The sequence below is a fragment of the Benincasa hispida genome, chromosome 9 (genome assembly GCF_009727055.1).
Source record: "Benincasa hispida cultivar B227 chromosome 9, ASM972705v1, whole genome shotgun sequence".
NCBI lineage: Eukaryota > Viridiplantae > Streptophyta > Magnoliopsida > Cucurbitales > Cucurbitaceae > Benincasa > Benincasa hispida.
The window spans coordinates 74,741,867-74,756,710 of record NC_052357.1 but is presented as its reverse complement, the minus strand read 5'-3'; the positions used below and the strand labels follow the sequence as shown (position 1 = coordinate 74,756,710).

General features: G+C 34.0%; 2 protein-coding genes across 2 annotated transcripts; both read left to right on the top strand.

The window, feature by feature from the left end:
* Positions 1 to 1,316: 1,316 nt before the first annotated feature.
* On the top strand, positions 1,317 to 3,912 carry LOC120085202 (release factor glutamine methyltransferase). Its single transcript, XM_039041092.1, has 3 exons — positions 1,317 to 2,072; positions 2,767 to 3,012; positions 3,492 to 3,912. The coding sequence occupies exons 1-3, from the start codon at positions 1,377 to 1,379 to the stop codon at positions 3,630 to 3,632; spliced, it is 1,083 nt and encodes a 360-aa protein (XP_038897020.1). The 5' UTR covers positions 1,317 to 1,376; the 3' UTR covers positions 3,633 to 3,912.
* Positions 3,913 to 6,963: 3,051 nt separating this feature from the next.
* LOC120086437 (photosystem II 10 kDa polypeptide, chloroplastic-like) lies at positions 6,964 to 9,378 on the top strand. The gene is made up of 5 exons (XM_039043086.1): positions 6,964 to 7,311; positions 7,391 to 7,449; positions 8,407 to 8,462; positions 8,829 to 8,881; positions 9,139 to 9,378. Exons 1-5 carry the CDS (start codon positions 7,134 to 7,136, stop codon positions 9,231 to 9,233), a joined length of 441 nt encoding a protein of 146 aa, XP_038899014.1. The 5' UTR covers positions 6,964 to 7,133; the 3' UTR covers positions 9,234 to 9,378.
* The last annotated feature ends 5,466 nt before the right edge of the window (positions 9,379 to 14,844 follow it).

The window sequence follows — 14,844 nt, the reverse complement described above, 5'->3', positions numbered from 1 at the left end:
CTTCAATTAAATTACGCCAATTTCGTAATAATTGAATTAGGTTGAATCAATGTCTAAAATTTAGATTTCATTCATACACATCCACAACCTATGACATTTTGAACTTCTAAGTTAGCATATTTTCAATCATACTCTTTATAAATTACATTTATTGAACTTAATTTGTGCAAAAGGTTAGACATTTAAATTTTCACCACCATTAAACTATACAAATAAAAAAAATAGTTATAAATTTAGTATTGAGCTTTCCTGCTTATTTGTGTTTGGTTGTGAAAAGTATCTAATAACTAACAAGTCTCAATTTTTTTTTTTTGAAGTATTCTTGAAAATTCAATTTTACATTTGATAGTCAATAGGTCTTAACATGTTCACATTTTTTTTAATGTCGAATCTAATGTTATGTTTAATAGAACATAATTTTTTTTAGTTAAATTATAAATTGAGTCCATATAATTTGGAGAAAGTCAGAATTCAGACCTTATAATTTTGAAAATTATAGTTTAATAAAATCTCGTAAATAATCCCTACTATTTCTAAGAGTTTTATCAAATTATAAGAATTAAATTCTAATCATATATCATACGGACTAAACTCTAATTATTTTTTTTTTTTTGAAATTATAGAGGACTAAATTTACAATTTAACTTCCCATTCTCAATTTTGTGTTCAAAGACTATGGATTTAAAAAAATAAAATTTTAAGGACATGAAAGAATTTTTTTTAATATATATATATATATATATATAAAGGTAATCAAACTACTATAAAAAAAAATCTAAAGTTCAAGAACTCGGTTAATGGGGAAATGGTAAAAAATAACTATAAGATGTTTTTGTCTTTCACAATTAACACCTTCTAGAAAACTCGTTAAAATAGTTTTTCTTAGTTCATCTTGATCGAGATCGACAATCTTAAAAAATTAACTTTTTTATATTATCGATTGTTTTGAGTTTTCTCAGTGAAACCTATTAACACTGAGTTTATATATATTTTCTAAATCTTATCTAATTTTTCGCAATATTTGATCTTTTCTAAAATTTAAAAATCATATCTCGAAAATCTGTTTAGATAGTTTGTAAATCTATTGAAAAATTTAAAAGTTTAAATAAGAAACAGAAATTGGGCAGAAACTTTGAAAAATTATGTAGGACGCGAGATTTGAAAGTCCAAAACAGTCAATAATATGAAAAGGTTAATTTATTCAAATATCGGTGATTAATTTCAAATGAATCGAGAAAATCTATTTTAACAAATTTTCTTAAAATGATGTTTAGTCGTAAAAGATGAAAACATTTTATGGTTATTCTCATTCTCATTGATGTCTTGATGATGCGTATAAATTGGGAGGTTGCCAGTGCCACTACAGTCGGAGGATAATGAGGCTAAGCATATCTCGTGCATATCTCGTAGCCCCTATTTGCTTCAAGTCGACTCGACCCATTTGCTCTTCTTCCTCAAAACCTCAAATTCCACTATTTCTAAGGCCACCGAATTACTCCGTCACACTCACAGATCTCCACAAATGGCACAATTGGGCCAAAACCCTCAATTCTTCAGTTGGGTCATCCTTTGTCAACACGGACAATGGTCCAGACTCCACCCTCTTACACAGAGAGCTCAAATGGCTGGTAGAAGATGCGGCTGAAGATAAATCTCTAATTTATGAACTAGCAAATGAAATCAACCAAAATCCTCAACTGGGTCTTCGAAATGTAAGGTTAAAGGTGGGAATCGAGGAGCTCTACAGGCTTTGGAAACAGAGAATCCATGAAAGGAGACCGTTCCAATACATTGTTGGATGCGAGCACTGGAGGGATTTGATTTTGAGTGTGGAAGAAGGAGTTCTGATTCCGAGGCCCGAGACAGAGGTTTTGGTGGATTTGGTGGGGGAAGTGGTTTCTGATAATGAAGCACTTCGAGAAGGATTCTGGGTTGATTTGGGTACCGGGAGTGGTGCAATTGCTATTGCGATTTGTAGGATTTTGGAGGGTCGTGCTAGAGTTATAGCTACTGATTTAAGCTCCATTGCACTTGCTGTTGCTGGCTATAATGTTCAGAGGTATGGGTTACAGGTTAGTTAAAACTAATCTGATATAGATTAGCGATTGTTTAGGTGCTGAGTTGATTATTATAGTACTAGGTTGTGCATTGATTATAATAGTCTGTGTTGAGGTGTTGATTATAATAATCTTTTGGGTTGCACTGGATTACAAATGAGGATTTTGTTGATAATAGTTGTTTTTAGAGTTTGAACTACTAACCACTCATGGATCAGCCCAATGGCGAAAACGATTCATTAGAAATGTAGATATTTCTTTTTATCCCTTTGGTATCACCTCCATGAGAATTTCCTCCCCTCTAACGTAGTTGAGGCGACCTGAGTTACTCCTTTTGAACGAATGAGCTCTTCTGCATTTATTTACTCTTGAGTTCTCATTATGATTCAAGTATAATGGTCACATTGCAGTTTTGTAATCTTACATGTTGTTAGGTCATATGCTCAACACGAGCATAGGTCAATTGATGTAGAACATGTATCCTAAACCAAGTGGTTGGAATTTCAAATGTTGTTGAACTAAAAAAAATGTTTTAGGTCATATGGGTGTGTCTTTAAGATTACTCGACTTTGAAGTGTACATAAACTGGCTTAAGTCTTGATGATTAAGATTGATGACGCCACATTTTGAGCCTCCATGAGAGTGTATTTAATCTATACTTTTCATTTATGGCAGCCATTGATAACCTCTGCTTTCAATGTTCAATCAGGAGTTGATCGAGTTACGGCAAGGATCGTGGTACGTGCCATTACAGGACCTCCAAGGAAAGCTATCTGGGATTATTAGTAATCCTCCATACATTCCCAGTGATAATATTTTTGGTTTACAAGCTGAGGTTGGTAAACATGAACCTAGAGTTGCATTGGATGGAGGTACCAATGGCATGGATGAGCTTATACATCTATGTGATGAAGCTGCTGTAATGTTGAAACCTGGTGGTTTCTTTGCTTTTGAGGTAACCTTGTTTACATTCTTCTAACACATATTTCGCTCCATAAAGTTGTTAAACGTTTTTTTGTGTAATGGAGAAACAACTTTTTCGTCATCTCTTTTTGGACAAATAGTGCTATGAAATCAGCAAACAAATAAAGCAAGTAAAGTAAATATTAAAGAAATCAACACAGAGACTTACACAGTTTACTAATAGTATGTTTGAGGTTCACGGGCAAAAGAAGAGAATAGTTTATTATTAGAGAGAGAATATTAGATTACAAATTGTAGAGGTGCTTGTAGGGTTAAGGGAATATAGCACGCCCCTCCCTCATGCTTGGTCATTCGGAGCCCCAGATAGATAACAAATTCAAAACATTCTAAACTAGGATTTTGGTTCTCCAATTTGAATGTTTTCTTACTGTATGTATTGAAAACATTTGAAAAAGATACTGCTTGAATGACTTTTCTTCTTTATAACCTTTTCATTTCATCTTCTTGCAGACAAACGGTGAAGATCAATGCAAGCATCTAGTGAACTACATGGAAAATAATCACAAAGGGAGGTTTTGTAATCTGAAAATAGTTTCTGATTTTGTGGACATCCCAAGATTTATAACTGGATTCCTCAATGAGGCCATGTGATTTTCTCTTGGGTCTACTTGAAAGTAAAGCAGGAAAGTTAATTGAGTTCCCTCCTCTTCAGATGTAAACAAGAAATGAGTTCAAGTCAAATACAGCCCTCTTGATAGCTGGGTCTACTTCATATTTCTTGATTTCCAAATCGTTATAAGCATGGTGATGTTGATAAAATGAAGCTTCTATGTAGCATTCAAGACATATTTCGTACATAACTGGGACAACAGAAATGGTCCTTTGAAAGAAGATCAAAGTTATGATGTGACACACATTTGCAGGGTTTCAATTTTCTAATGGCCCCGAGCCTTGCAAACTGTGGATCGTTAAAATGGAAATGTTCCAACATCGAGTTGAATTGAACATTGAAGAGATTAGTTGACGACAATAAACAGATAGACACCTAATTCTAATACAATAAGGATCTATCAGTTCAAGTTAGTGGAACACCATGATTGATGAGTGGTTAGGTGTATCTCTCGTCCAGTAAGAGTTTTGTCTCTCCTGAATGAAGTAATGTGGTGCATATGCGTTAGGAGTGTTCGTAGGTTGGGTTGAAGGACTTTTTGGACCAAATTCAATTGTTCGGGTTGTTAATTTTTTCAACCCAAATAACCCTTCTTAAAAGATGAACCCAATCCAACTCAACCATGAAACATTTGGGTTGGGTTGGTTCGGGTTGATAGAGTTATTTTTGTTTTAAAAGAAAGTAAATTGTTAATATGTAAAAATTTTATTTAATTATTTTCATATATTTAATTAAGATTAACAACTCAATTTCAATTTATATAATGAATACTCTTTCCAAAGTGCTTAAAAAATGTTTTTAGGAGTTGTTGGAGAATAAATAATAATAAAAAAAAACGATAAAACTTAAATAAATATATGTATATATGATTGTATCATAAGTAAAAAATATACATTGTAAAGTTAATAATAAATTAGGGGTGGTTCATGTTGGTTTGAGTCATTTTAGGTAAACCCATGAATCAATCCAACCCACAAAAATTTCATTTATTTGAATCCAATCCAAACCGTTTGGATTGGGTTGATCGATTTTTTCAAGTTATCGGATTTTTTGAACACCCTTAATATGCGCCTTTATTTAGATTCTCTCTCTTCTTGAATGATTGAGACGAGATTGGTCATTGCTCAAAAAATATGTAGGAAAATGGACAAAATTTAGTCCCCACCACACTATCTTAGATGGAGATTAGTTCAAATTTCAATGTTTTCTTTGTAATATCGTGTGTTCGGTTAGTTGCATGCTCCTTGAGATAACACTGTTTGATACTACTACCTTTGATTATTAAGAAAATTCATCCCCTCTCCATCTTTTATTATCCACTCATGTGACCCGTATTGACACCTCAAATTTTATTTTATTTTTCATGTGTTGCATTCTTTTTTTCATGCAGACAAGAGAATTGAACTTTTGATTTAAAGTTTATAATACAAATTTATATCTGTTGAGTTATGCTCAAGTTAACATAAATATTTTTCTTTAGATATTGACAATAGTGTAATAAATATCTATATTAGTTCACTTGTTTTTTTTTTCTTTGAAAAAATTTTAATTTACTTTCTAATATAAAAACGAGTGTAAGCCTTTAACTTTGTTGTAAAACTACAATGTTGTTTGGTTTTACTCAATATTTTTAAATATTCTATTTTAATTTCTAAACTACGAATTAGATACAGCCAGAATTGTAATGAGTATAAAAATTAATTTAGTTCTTTTTCCTGAAGTTTTAAATTTATTTTATAATGTAAAAAGGTGTGAATCTAATCTTGGTCGTCAAACGTCAAACGTCCAGATTGTTTTGCCTTTATATTTTTAAATATTCTGTTAAATTTTTCAAAATTTTGTAACAAAAATTGAAATGATTATAGATATTTGGTTAGTTTTTTTCCCTAAAATTTTATATTTATTTTATTATTATATAAAAAAGTGTAAAGTGTAAACCATAACTTGGTTGTTAAACTTCCACGTTGTTTTGTTTCTTTTTTTTTTTTTAAAAAAAAATATTCCATTTAAATTTCCAGACTTTTATTAATATTTGTCTTATTTTCCTCCAACTGTTTCAGAATTTATTTAACAATTTTTTGGATTTTTTATTTTCCAAAGTTGATATCAAACCAGCAATACAACAAGCAGCTATCACCAAAGGGATCATAGCTCGTGTCTCGAATCTCATAGCTCTTATTATACAAATAATAATAATAAAATAAAATAATACAACCAATAGTTTAATTTAGAAAAATAAGTACTTCACAATATGTTGGCCAAAAAGTCTGTTAAAATCCAATACAAAAACCTACAAACAAACAACAAAATACATCAAACCCATAAATACAATAAGCCAAATTATATATATTTAAAAAATACCTTTGAACTTCATCCATGTTTTTAAAAAAATTGGACAAATATCATTTTATACCCCTAAACTTTAAGATTGTATCAATTTAAACCTCAAATTAATTGTTGTTCGGTTTAAACCGCAACTAATAAATATATCAATTTAAACCCTAAACTATCATAAGTATATCAATTTAAACCTCAAACTTTTAAAAGTATATCACTCATGAAACCCTTAGAGTTTAAATTGATACAATTATAAATTTAGAGTTTAAATTGATATACTCATGAAAGTTCAAGGTTTAAATTCATTAGTTTGATGTTTAAATTGATATAACCCAAAATTAAAGGTGTAAATTGATATTTACCCAAAAAAATTCAAAAGATGTAATTTTATCTTTGATCTTTCATAAAAATTTCAAAGCTACCCTAAAATACAAACCATTTAGAACAAAAAAAAAAAAAAAAAAAAATTGGAAGTCTAGAAAACTAGGAAATTAAACTTTATAGTACTGCTAGAGTACCATATTACCCCTTTTATTTATATCTGACTTCACCATATTTTTAAAAAGCTTGTTGATGTGGCAAACAATAAACCGAGAGAATTTTTCTAGGTAAAAATATTGCAACTTTTGAAAGTAGGAAAATAGCTTTTACAAAGTTTAGGAGTAGTCTTTATCATTAATGGTAAGAAATCGGTCATTAGTGACAATTATTTGTTGTCATTTAAAGTTCAATTATGATATTTTTTTTAAAACTGTTATTGAACATTATACCTTTACAAATGATACAATGACAAAAAATAACTGTCATGAATTCTAGATATGACATTTTTTAAATGTCATGGCATCATCGTTTTATCATAATGATTTGAGCAATAGAAAGCTAAGATAAAAGGAATCTAAATTTGCAGATTCAAATGAGAACACATACCAGTTGATGAATCGGCAGTATGCAAATTAGATTAGAGAGAGACCAAAAATGGAGGGAAGAGAATTACCGAATCATATCCAGCTTTGAGCCACTCAACCTTTTCGGCGACGTGCTCTCTTACCAATCACCACTCCTTTTTCTCTCAGTAATTATATCAAACACTTTCTTTGCTCCATCAATCGCCACAACAACGCAATCGCCTCTGTTCTTCTTCGCAAATGGCAATCTCCGTCGTCGCAGCTTCTTCTCTTAGCCTTAAACCGTCCAATTTCGCCGTCCAGAGATCGGCGGCTGATCTACGCCGCCATGTTCCAATTCCTTCACTCGCAAGGACTTCTTCTTCGTTCAAAGTCGAGGCCAGTGGCGGCAAGAAAATCAAGACCGATAAGCCCTACGGTTCGTATCTATCTATCTATCTATATATATTGCGATTCGTTCGATTTTGCGCGTAATTTCTTTGGCCGGATGTTGACAGGAATCGGCGGAGGCATGAACTTGAGGAACGGCGTTGATGCTTCCGGCAGGAAGCCGACGGTGAGATTGCAAATGCCGATTCTCTCTTTAGAATTTTTCTTTTTCGATCGTAATTTTCATCTCGAAAGACCTCTCTGCATGAATTCGCGATCGGTTTTCAATTGGAATCTTCTTCACCACGCTTCTAAACTGCCTCACGTAGTTAAACATGCTTTTGAAGTTTCATTTTATTTCACGTCAAAATTAAGAAAAATGATTGCTGCATTCCTACTCATATCTTTGAGTTTGTGCATCACACAAAATTCTTCCATGATTGTTAAATTATTCTTACTATTTGCTTTTCGTCTGTATGTAATGATGCATCTTAAGATGCACCTATATATTGCAAAAACCAAAGAAAAAAGGATATACAATTTTTAACGTGAAATACTATATACATCAAAATTCTTATGAAACTATGGGAAATATTTACTCTTATGATTTCAATCATTTTCATTAGCATTCTTTTGATGTACTTATGGGTGTTTTAGATTTTTTACATGGATGAATTGAATACAAATTTTATGTTTTCAAGCATAGCAAAATGTCAGTGTTTATTAGTGATAGAAGTCTATTGCAGTTTATGACTCTATATTTGTAAATAAATTAACTTATTTTTATTTATTTGATTATATCTCTTTTGCTGCACTTATGGATAATTTTAGATTTTTCTACCTATACTATTAATTTAGTCTACCGGCACTAAAACAAAATTGTCATCCATAATATAGGGTGAGAATATTAGATGCATCATCTTTATGCATCACACATATAAAGTACTAAATGATTGGATAATTTGGTGGGATGCACAAAGTTGATTTTAAATATTGCAACATCAACGCAATGAAAAAAACTTTTCAAATATTGGGAATTTGATTGTTGAATTTTTTAAAGCACAAATTGCAAACTTTAGGATGAAAAGTGAAATTCATTATAATATTGATGTGGACTATCTAACAAAACACAAGTTTGATTCAGGGCAAGGGAGTATACCAATATGTGGACAAGTACGGCGCCAATGTTGACGGATACAGGTACATATTACATAACCTTTCCCTTTCTTCCTTTCATACCTAAAATCTACTAATTACTTTGGCAAGTTATAACTTCTTTTAAAAAAAAATTAACAATTTGTAATTTGACCGTCTTATAAAATAATAATAACTATTATGTTTAAAGCCCTTCGTGTTAGCACTCGTATTTTCTTCTTTCCATTGGCATGAAATAATTTAGCTGGCAAATATCATATTATACAAGATAATTGTTTTAAATGGTAAAATTGCTGGAAATATTATTATATTTGTAAATAAATTGACTCATTTTCTTATATTTAAAAATAGTTCTATTATATATTTGTTATCTTTTATGCATTATCTTACATGATTATTTGGATTTTCCAGTCCTATCTACAACACTGATGAATGGTCTCCAACCGGTGATGTATATGCTGCAGGTAACAAATTCTAACCAATACTTCTTCGTGAAATTGTAAATTTGGTCCCTATATTTTTAGAAATATTAAAATTTAGTTTTAATTATGCCTTATGATTTGACAAAATTTCAAAAATACTTCCATCGGTAGGATGAGAATTTTATCAAACTATAGAGACCAAATATGTAATTTGACTGTGTTTCTTTTTTCAAAAGAAAAAAAAGGAGAGAAACACACAGAAGACCTTGTGCTCAATAAGGAATGTGACTGAATTGCAGGTACAACTGGGCTGGCTATTTGGGCCGTAACACTTCTGGGCCTGCTTGCAGGTGGGGCCCTTCTAGTCTACAACACAAGTGCTCTGGCCCAGTAATCCCAACTAGCCCATGTCTATTTCTTCCAATTGAAACCTGATTGTATTATAATGCACTCCTCTTATGTTCATCGATTAAATTATTACTACTTTTCAGACTGTTCTTTGTGCTCATCGATTAAATTATTAGTATTTTTAAAGACAACCCGGGCAGTTAACAATCCAATAGCGTATATTTTACTTCTAGTTTTTGTTACTTCTAACCTTTATTTTTAGTTTTAGTTCATTTCCTTAATTTGCTTCCAAAATGTATTTTTTTGGCATTTTGATTCGATTTAGTCCTATCATATAGACCTCATTTGGTAATTTTTTTTTTTTTTTAAAATTAAAGACATTACTTCCACCTTCAAATTTCTTCCTTTGTTTTCTACTTTTTACTAGTTTAAAAAACTAAGCCAAATTTTGTAAATTTTTTTAAAAAAATATAGCTTTTAAAAATTAAAAGTTTTTGAAATTTGGTTAAGAATTCAATCTGTCTGTACTCCGTAGTTAATTAAATAGTTGCTATTTCTTTTCAATTGTTTGTGACTCATTCCTTCGGTATCCTTCCTTCATTTGTCTGTGCTCCATCTCTACCAATGATGAAATCAAAATGAGGTTTGTCCGGGGGCTTTGTTCCTGAAACTCCCTTCCCCCTCCCCGTCCCTTACTTGTCTTTTGAAAGCCAGAACTACCAAAGTGTTTCAAAGAAGGGTTATCCTGACGTAGGTCTGCTTCTGACCTAGATCAACTTAAGTTAAATGGAATCTCTATCGTCCTACTTCTGCTTAGAACCGTATACCTTGTCTCATAATCAGTGAACTTCTTGCCGATCTCGTATATTGCTCTTCGACTAAAGCTTCCGGGCTCGGGCACCCCCCAAATAGATTGAATCTTGGTTTTCTATTTCGACTCACAAGGCTAGGTCTTACACCCGAAAGAGTCTTTCACTTTACCTATCTTAACTGAGAGAAATCTAAATTCGAAGTTTTTTCCTGGAAGTTTCAACCTTGCTAACTATGACAACAGTCGCGACTATAAACAGACTCGCGATTTATACTAACTCCTGCCATGAGAGGTCTTTGTCCGAAAGGTGGAATGTATCAACAAAAGGATACACAAAGGAAATGGGAACTAGGCTTCAAAGGCAGACTGGACAGGAAGTCGAGCTAGCAGATTGAAAGCGAAATTGCCCTTAGTGCTTGTGCTAAGGAGAAAGAGTTTTGATTCGAGGCGGATCCCTTTTTTGTTTGCCTTTACGAGTTGAGTAAACAAATCAAAAAGCTTGATCGTTAGTTTATTTAAGGTTCTCACACTATTGTAGTTAAAGAAAGATGCAAATTATTGTAAGAAATAGAAATAAAATAATCTTAATTTTCAAAAACCAAAAACAAAAAGGAAAATGGTTATTGGATGGAACCTTAGATATCCATAATATTTCACTTGTCCTTAAAATTTTAGAATGTCCATCTTTGTCCTTTTTTAACTGAAGGAAGATCAAAATGAAAGTTTTCAAAACATTAACTATTGTAAAAAAACTATATATACATGAATCAAAATAATATTTAAACCTAAAAAAATGTATTGAAATGATTCAAATTACTCACTTTCAAGTCTAATGATGCAATTTTTCTTTAGGTAAGAAATTTCTAGAGGATACTGTTAGGTACCCAACCTGCAAACACGAATTACCCAACAAGAACCTTCCCCAAAAACAGAGCACACTCTGATAGTTTTATTTATTAACTTTAAAAGGGAAAATGCAGGGAAAACAAACTAAAACATTCAAGAATAGCCAGAAGATGAAAGAAAATTAAAATTAAAATTAAAAAAAAAATAAATAAATAAAAAAATAAAAAAAAATGATGCAATCCCCCAGTCTATTCAAGAGGGCTGGAATTCTATCCTCCCAAGCTACTTCAACTCCAGCCAAATATTCCACACCCCCTTCTACTCTCCTCTGTTCCCAATCCGTTCCTTGATTCTGTAGGGGCCGTAATACTTCAGTGCCAGTTTCTCACATCTTTTGTGTGCCAAAGATCTTTGTCTGTAAGGTCGGAGTTTGAGGTAGATTTCATCCCCCACTTCGAAATTCAATTCCCTACGTTGTTGGTCAGCCCATTTCTTTATCTGATTCTGAGCTACCATAAGATGTTCTTTCAATGCATTTAGTACCACATCCCTTGCCATCAGCTATTGCTCGACTAAACCATTAGTGGTTTTTTCTCTCCATATGAGATCAGTGCTGGTGGTTTCCTTCCAAACACGACTTGATATGGGGTAGTTTTAATGGAAGTGTGAAATGTGGTATTGTATCAAATCTCTGCCCATGGAATCCATTTGCTCCATTTGTTAGGTTGTTCGTTACAAAAACATCTTAGAGATAGGTCTCCAAACACCTATTGACCCTCTCCGTTTGTGGATGAAAAGAAGTATTCCGTTTCAGCACCGTTCCCATCATGGAAAATAGCTCCTTCCAGAAATGACTCAAGCAGATCTTATCCCTATCTGTTGCAATTGACTTTGGAACCCCATGATGTCTGATTACTTCTTGGGTAAAGAGTTTTGCAACTTGTTTTGCAAAAAACGAGTGACGTAGTTTGACAAAGTGAGCATACTTGCTCAGTCTGTCCACGACAACCATTATTGAGTCAAACCCCTCTGATTTTGGTAGTCTTTCAACAAAGTCCATCGTCAGATCATCCCAAATATGTTCTGGAATAGGTAGCGATTGGAGCAACCCCGGTGGTTTTAGTGAATCTGTTTTGTTGCGCTGACAAACGTCACACTGCTCTACATATCTTTTCACGTTAGCCTTCCTCCCTTGCCAAAATATCTCCCCTAACATTCTTTTATAGGCTCTTAGAAACCCTGAACGACCCCCTAGTATTGAGTTATGGAAAGTATGGAGTAAAGATAGAATTAGAGTTGAAGTCTTTGAAATCACTAACCTCCCTTTGTACAACAACTTCCCTCGCTCCCATTGGTACTTAAGCTTTCCCTCCGAATTTTCTTTTAAAATAGAGATTATCTTCTGTAGCTCTTCATCCTCGTTGACTTCTCTAAGCACCAACTCCAGGTCTAATATAGATGGTGTGTTTAACATGAACAATTTAGTTGCGGCTGACAACCTTGACAGTACATCTGCAGCTTTATTTTGAAGGTTGGGCTGGTAGAAAATTTCAAAGTCATACCCCATGAGTTTGGTCAACCATTTTTGGAAATGGGGTTGCCCTTCTCTTTGTTCAATCAAAAATCTTAAGACCTTCCGATTAGAAATGACTGTGAATTTGCTCCCAATAGGTAATGGCGCCACTTTTGGACTGCTCTAACACAACAACCATCAACTCCCTTTCATATATTGATTTCTCCTGGGCTCTCGGAGACAACTTTTGACTGAAATATGCAATTGGTTTTGAATTCTGCATGAGAACTGTTCCTAACCCAAACCCAGAGGCATCCCGTCTCGATTACAAATGGTAATAAGAAGTCTAGAAGTGCAAGCACAGGGATGTTAACCATAGCCTGTTTCAACTCCTCAAACGCCTGTTGGGCTTGTTGATTTCAGCAAAACGCATTCTTTTACAAAACTGGGTAAGCGGGAATGTAATCTAACTATACCTCTTAACAAATCTCCTATAATATCTGGTGAGTCCCAAGAATCCTCTAAGTTCTGATACATTCTTCGGAGGCGGCCAGTTTACCATTGCTTTGATTTTGTCTTCGTCAACTTCGACATCATCTTGAGATACCCAATGTCCCAAGTACTGAATTCTAGTTTGACAGGACGAGCATTTTTTTTATTGGCAAATAGTTTATGATCCCTTAAGACATTGAACACTACTTCTAAATGTGTTTCATGAGTGGATATATTCGGACTGTAGACCAAGATGTCGTAAAAAAATACTAGTATGAACCTTCTTAAGAATGACCTAAATATTTGGTTCATTGATGACTGAAATGCGGCTGGTGTATTGGTTAATCCAAAAGGCATGACCAAGAATTTGTAATGCCCTTCATGCGTCCTAAAAGTGGTATTCTCTATGTCTTCTTCTTTCATACGTATCTGATGGTAGCTTGAGTGTATGTCTAATTTGGAAAAAACGGTTGAGCCACGAAGTTCATCCAACAACTCTTCTATAACAGGTATAGGAAATTTATCGGCCAGGGTTATCTGGTTCAATCTCCTATAGTCTACATAAAACCTCCAGCCCCCATACTTAGCAGAGTCGGGCTCGAATATGGACTTCTACTCGACTTGACAATCCCTGCAAGTAGCATTTCCCCTACAAGCTTCTCAATCTCCTCTTTCTGATGATGCCCATACTTATATGGCCTCACATTAACTGGTGGTTCCCTTTTCTTTGTGATGATCTGGTGATCGATCTCTCTTCTGGGAGGTAACTCGATTGGGGTGTCGAACACATCCTCATTTTCACTAAGTAAAGACTGGAACATTACTAGAAGTACTTCTTCATCCCAACCTTCATCATCTTCAAGCATGTCTCGATTATCTGTGATTTCTAAGTTTTGGAACTCGATCAAGAAGCCCCAGTCATCTTCCTCCCAAACCTTGGTTAAAGCCTTCAACGATATCTCTGCTTGTGTTAAGGACGGGTCCCCTTTTAGCCTGATTATACGATCCTTGTCTGTGAAACACATGGTCAGTGAAGGCCAATGAACTCCTATGAATCCTATCGTGAATAACCGCTTCCCAGAATTACATCAATCTTTCCTAAGTCAATTGGAAGGAAATCATCGCTGACTTCTAATTCCTGTAGCTTCACTAACACTACCTTACAGATTCTGTTTCCCTTAATGACGTCTCCGTTGCCTATCACCACCCCATACTTTGTCGTTCTAGTCACTAATAGTTTCAACCTCTCAATTAGCCATTGGTGTATAAAGTTGTGTGTTGCTCCGCAATCTATCAACACAACAACCTCTGCCCCCCAAATTTCTCCCTTCAATTTCATTGTGCCATGTTTCAGAAATCCCATCATGGAACGTAGGGAGATTTTTGCTTCTCCAATCACTTCCAATGAGTTCATCTATATGATTTCTTCAATTATGAATAAAAATAATTCACAATTTTCTCTAACCTTATAGCGATGTCCTTGTGAGTACTTATCATTGCAGCAAAAACAAAGCCCCTTCTCCAACTGTTCCCTATATTCGTTGTCAGAAAGCCGCTTGATCAAAGGTTCTTTCTTCATCGGACTCCCTCTGATCGAAATCGAAATCTAACGAGTCGTTCCCGCCTCCGCTCCTTTAGAGTTTACTTTTATGATTTTGCGATTGGTTTTGCTCCCTCCTTGGGCTTCTCCCTTTTTGGGCCCAATAAGGCCAAGTTCCTTCAGGGTCAATTTGAGGGCCAAGTTACGATCATTTACTACTTGGACCTCTCTCATACTTTCCTCCAAGCCCACTGGATGTTAGTTGATGATCTCCGCCTGAATCGCAGGTCCCAGTCTGTTAAAAACTCATTGGTGAGAACATTTTTGGTCATCTTACAAACTTCTTTACATACTCCTCGTAACTTCCCTCCTGCTTGATCTGTAATTGTCTGGCTCCAAGGCTCCCTTCGCCAGTGGGTCAATAACATTCAAACATCCTCTTCTTTAGCTCATCC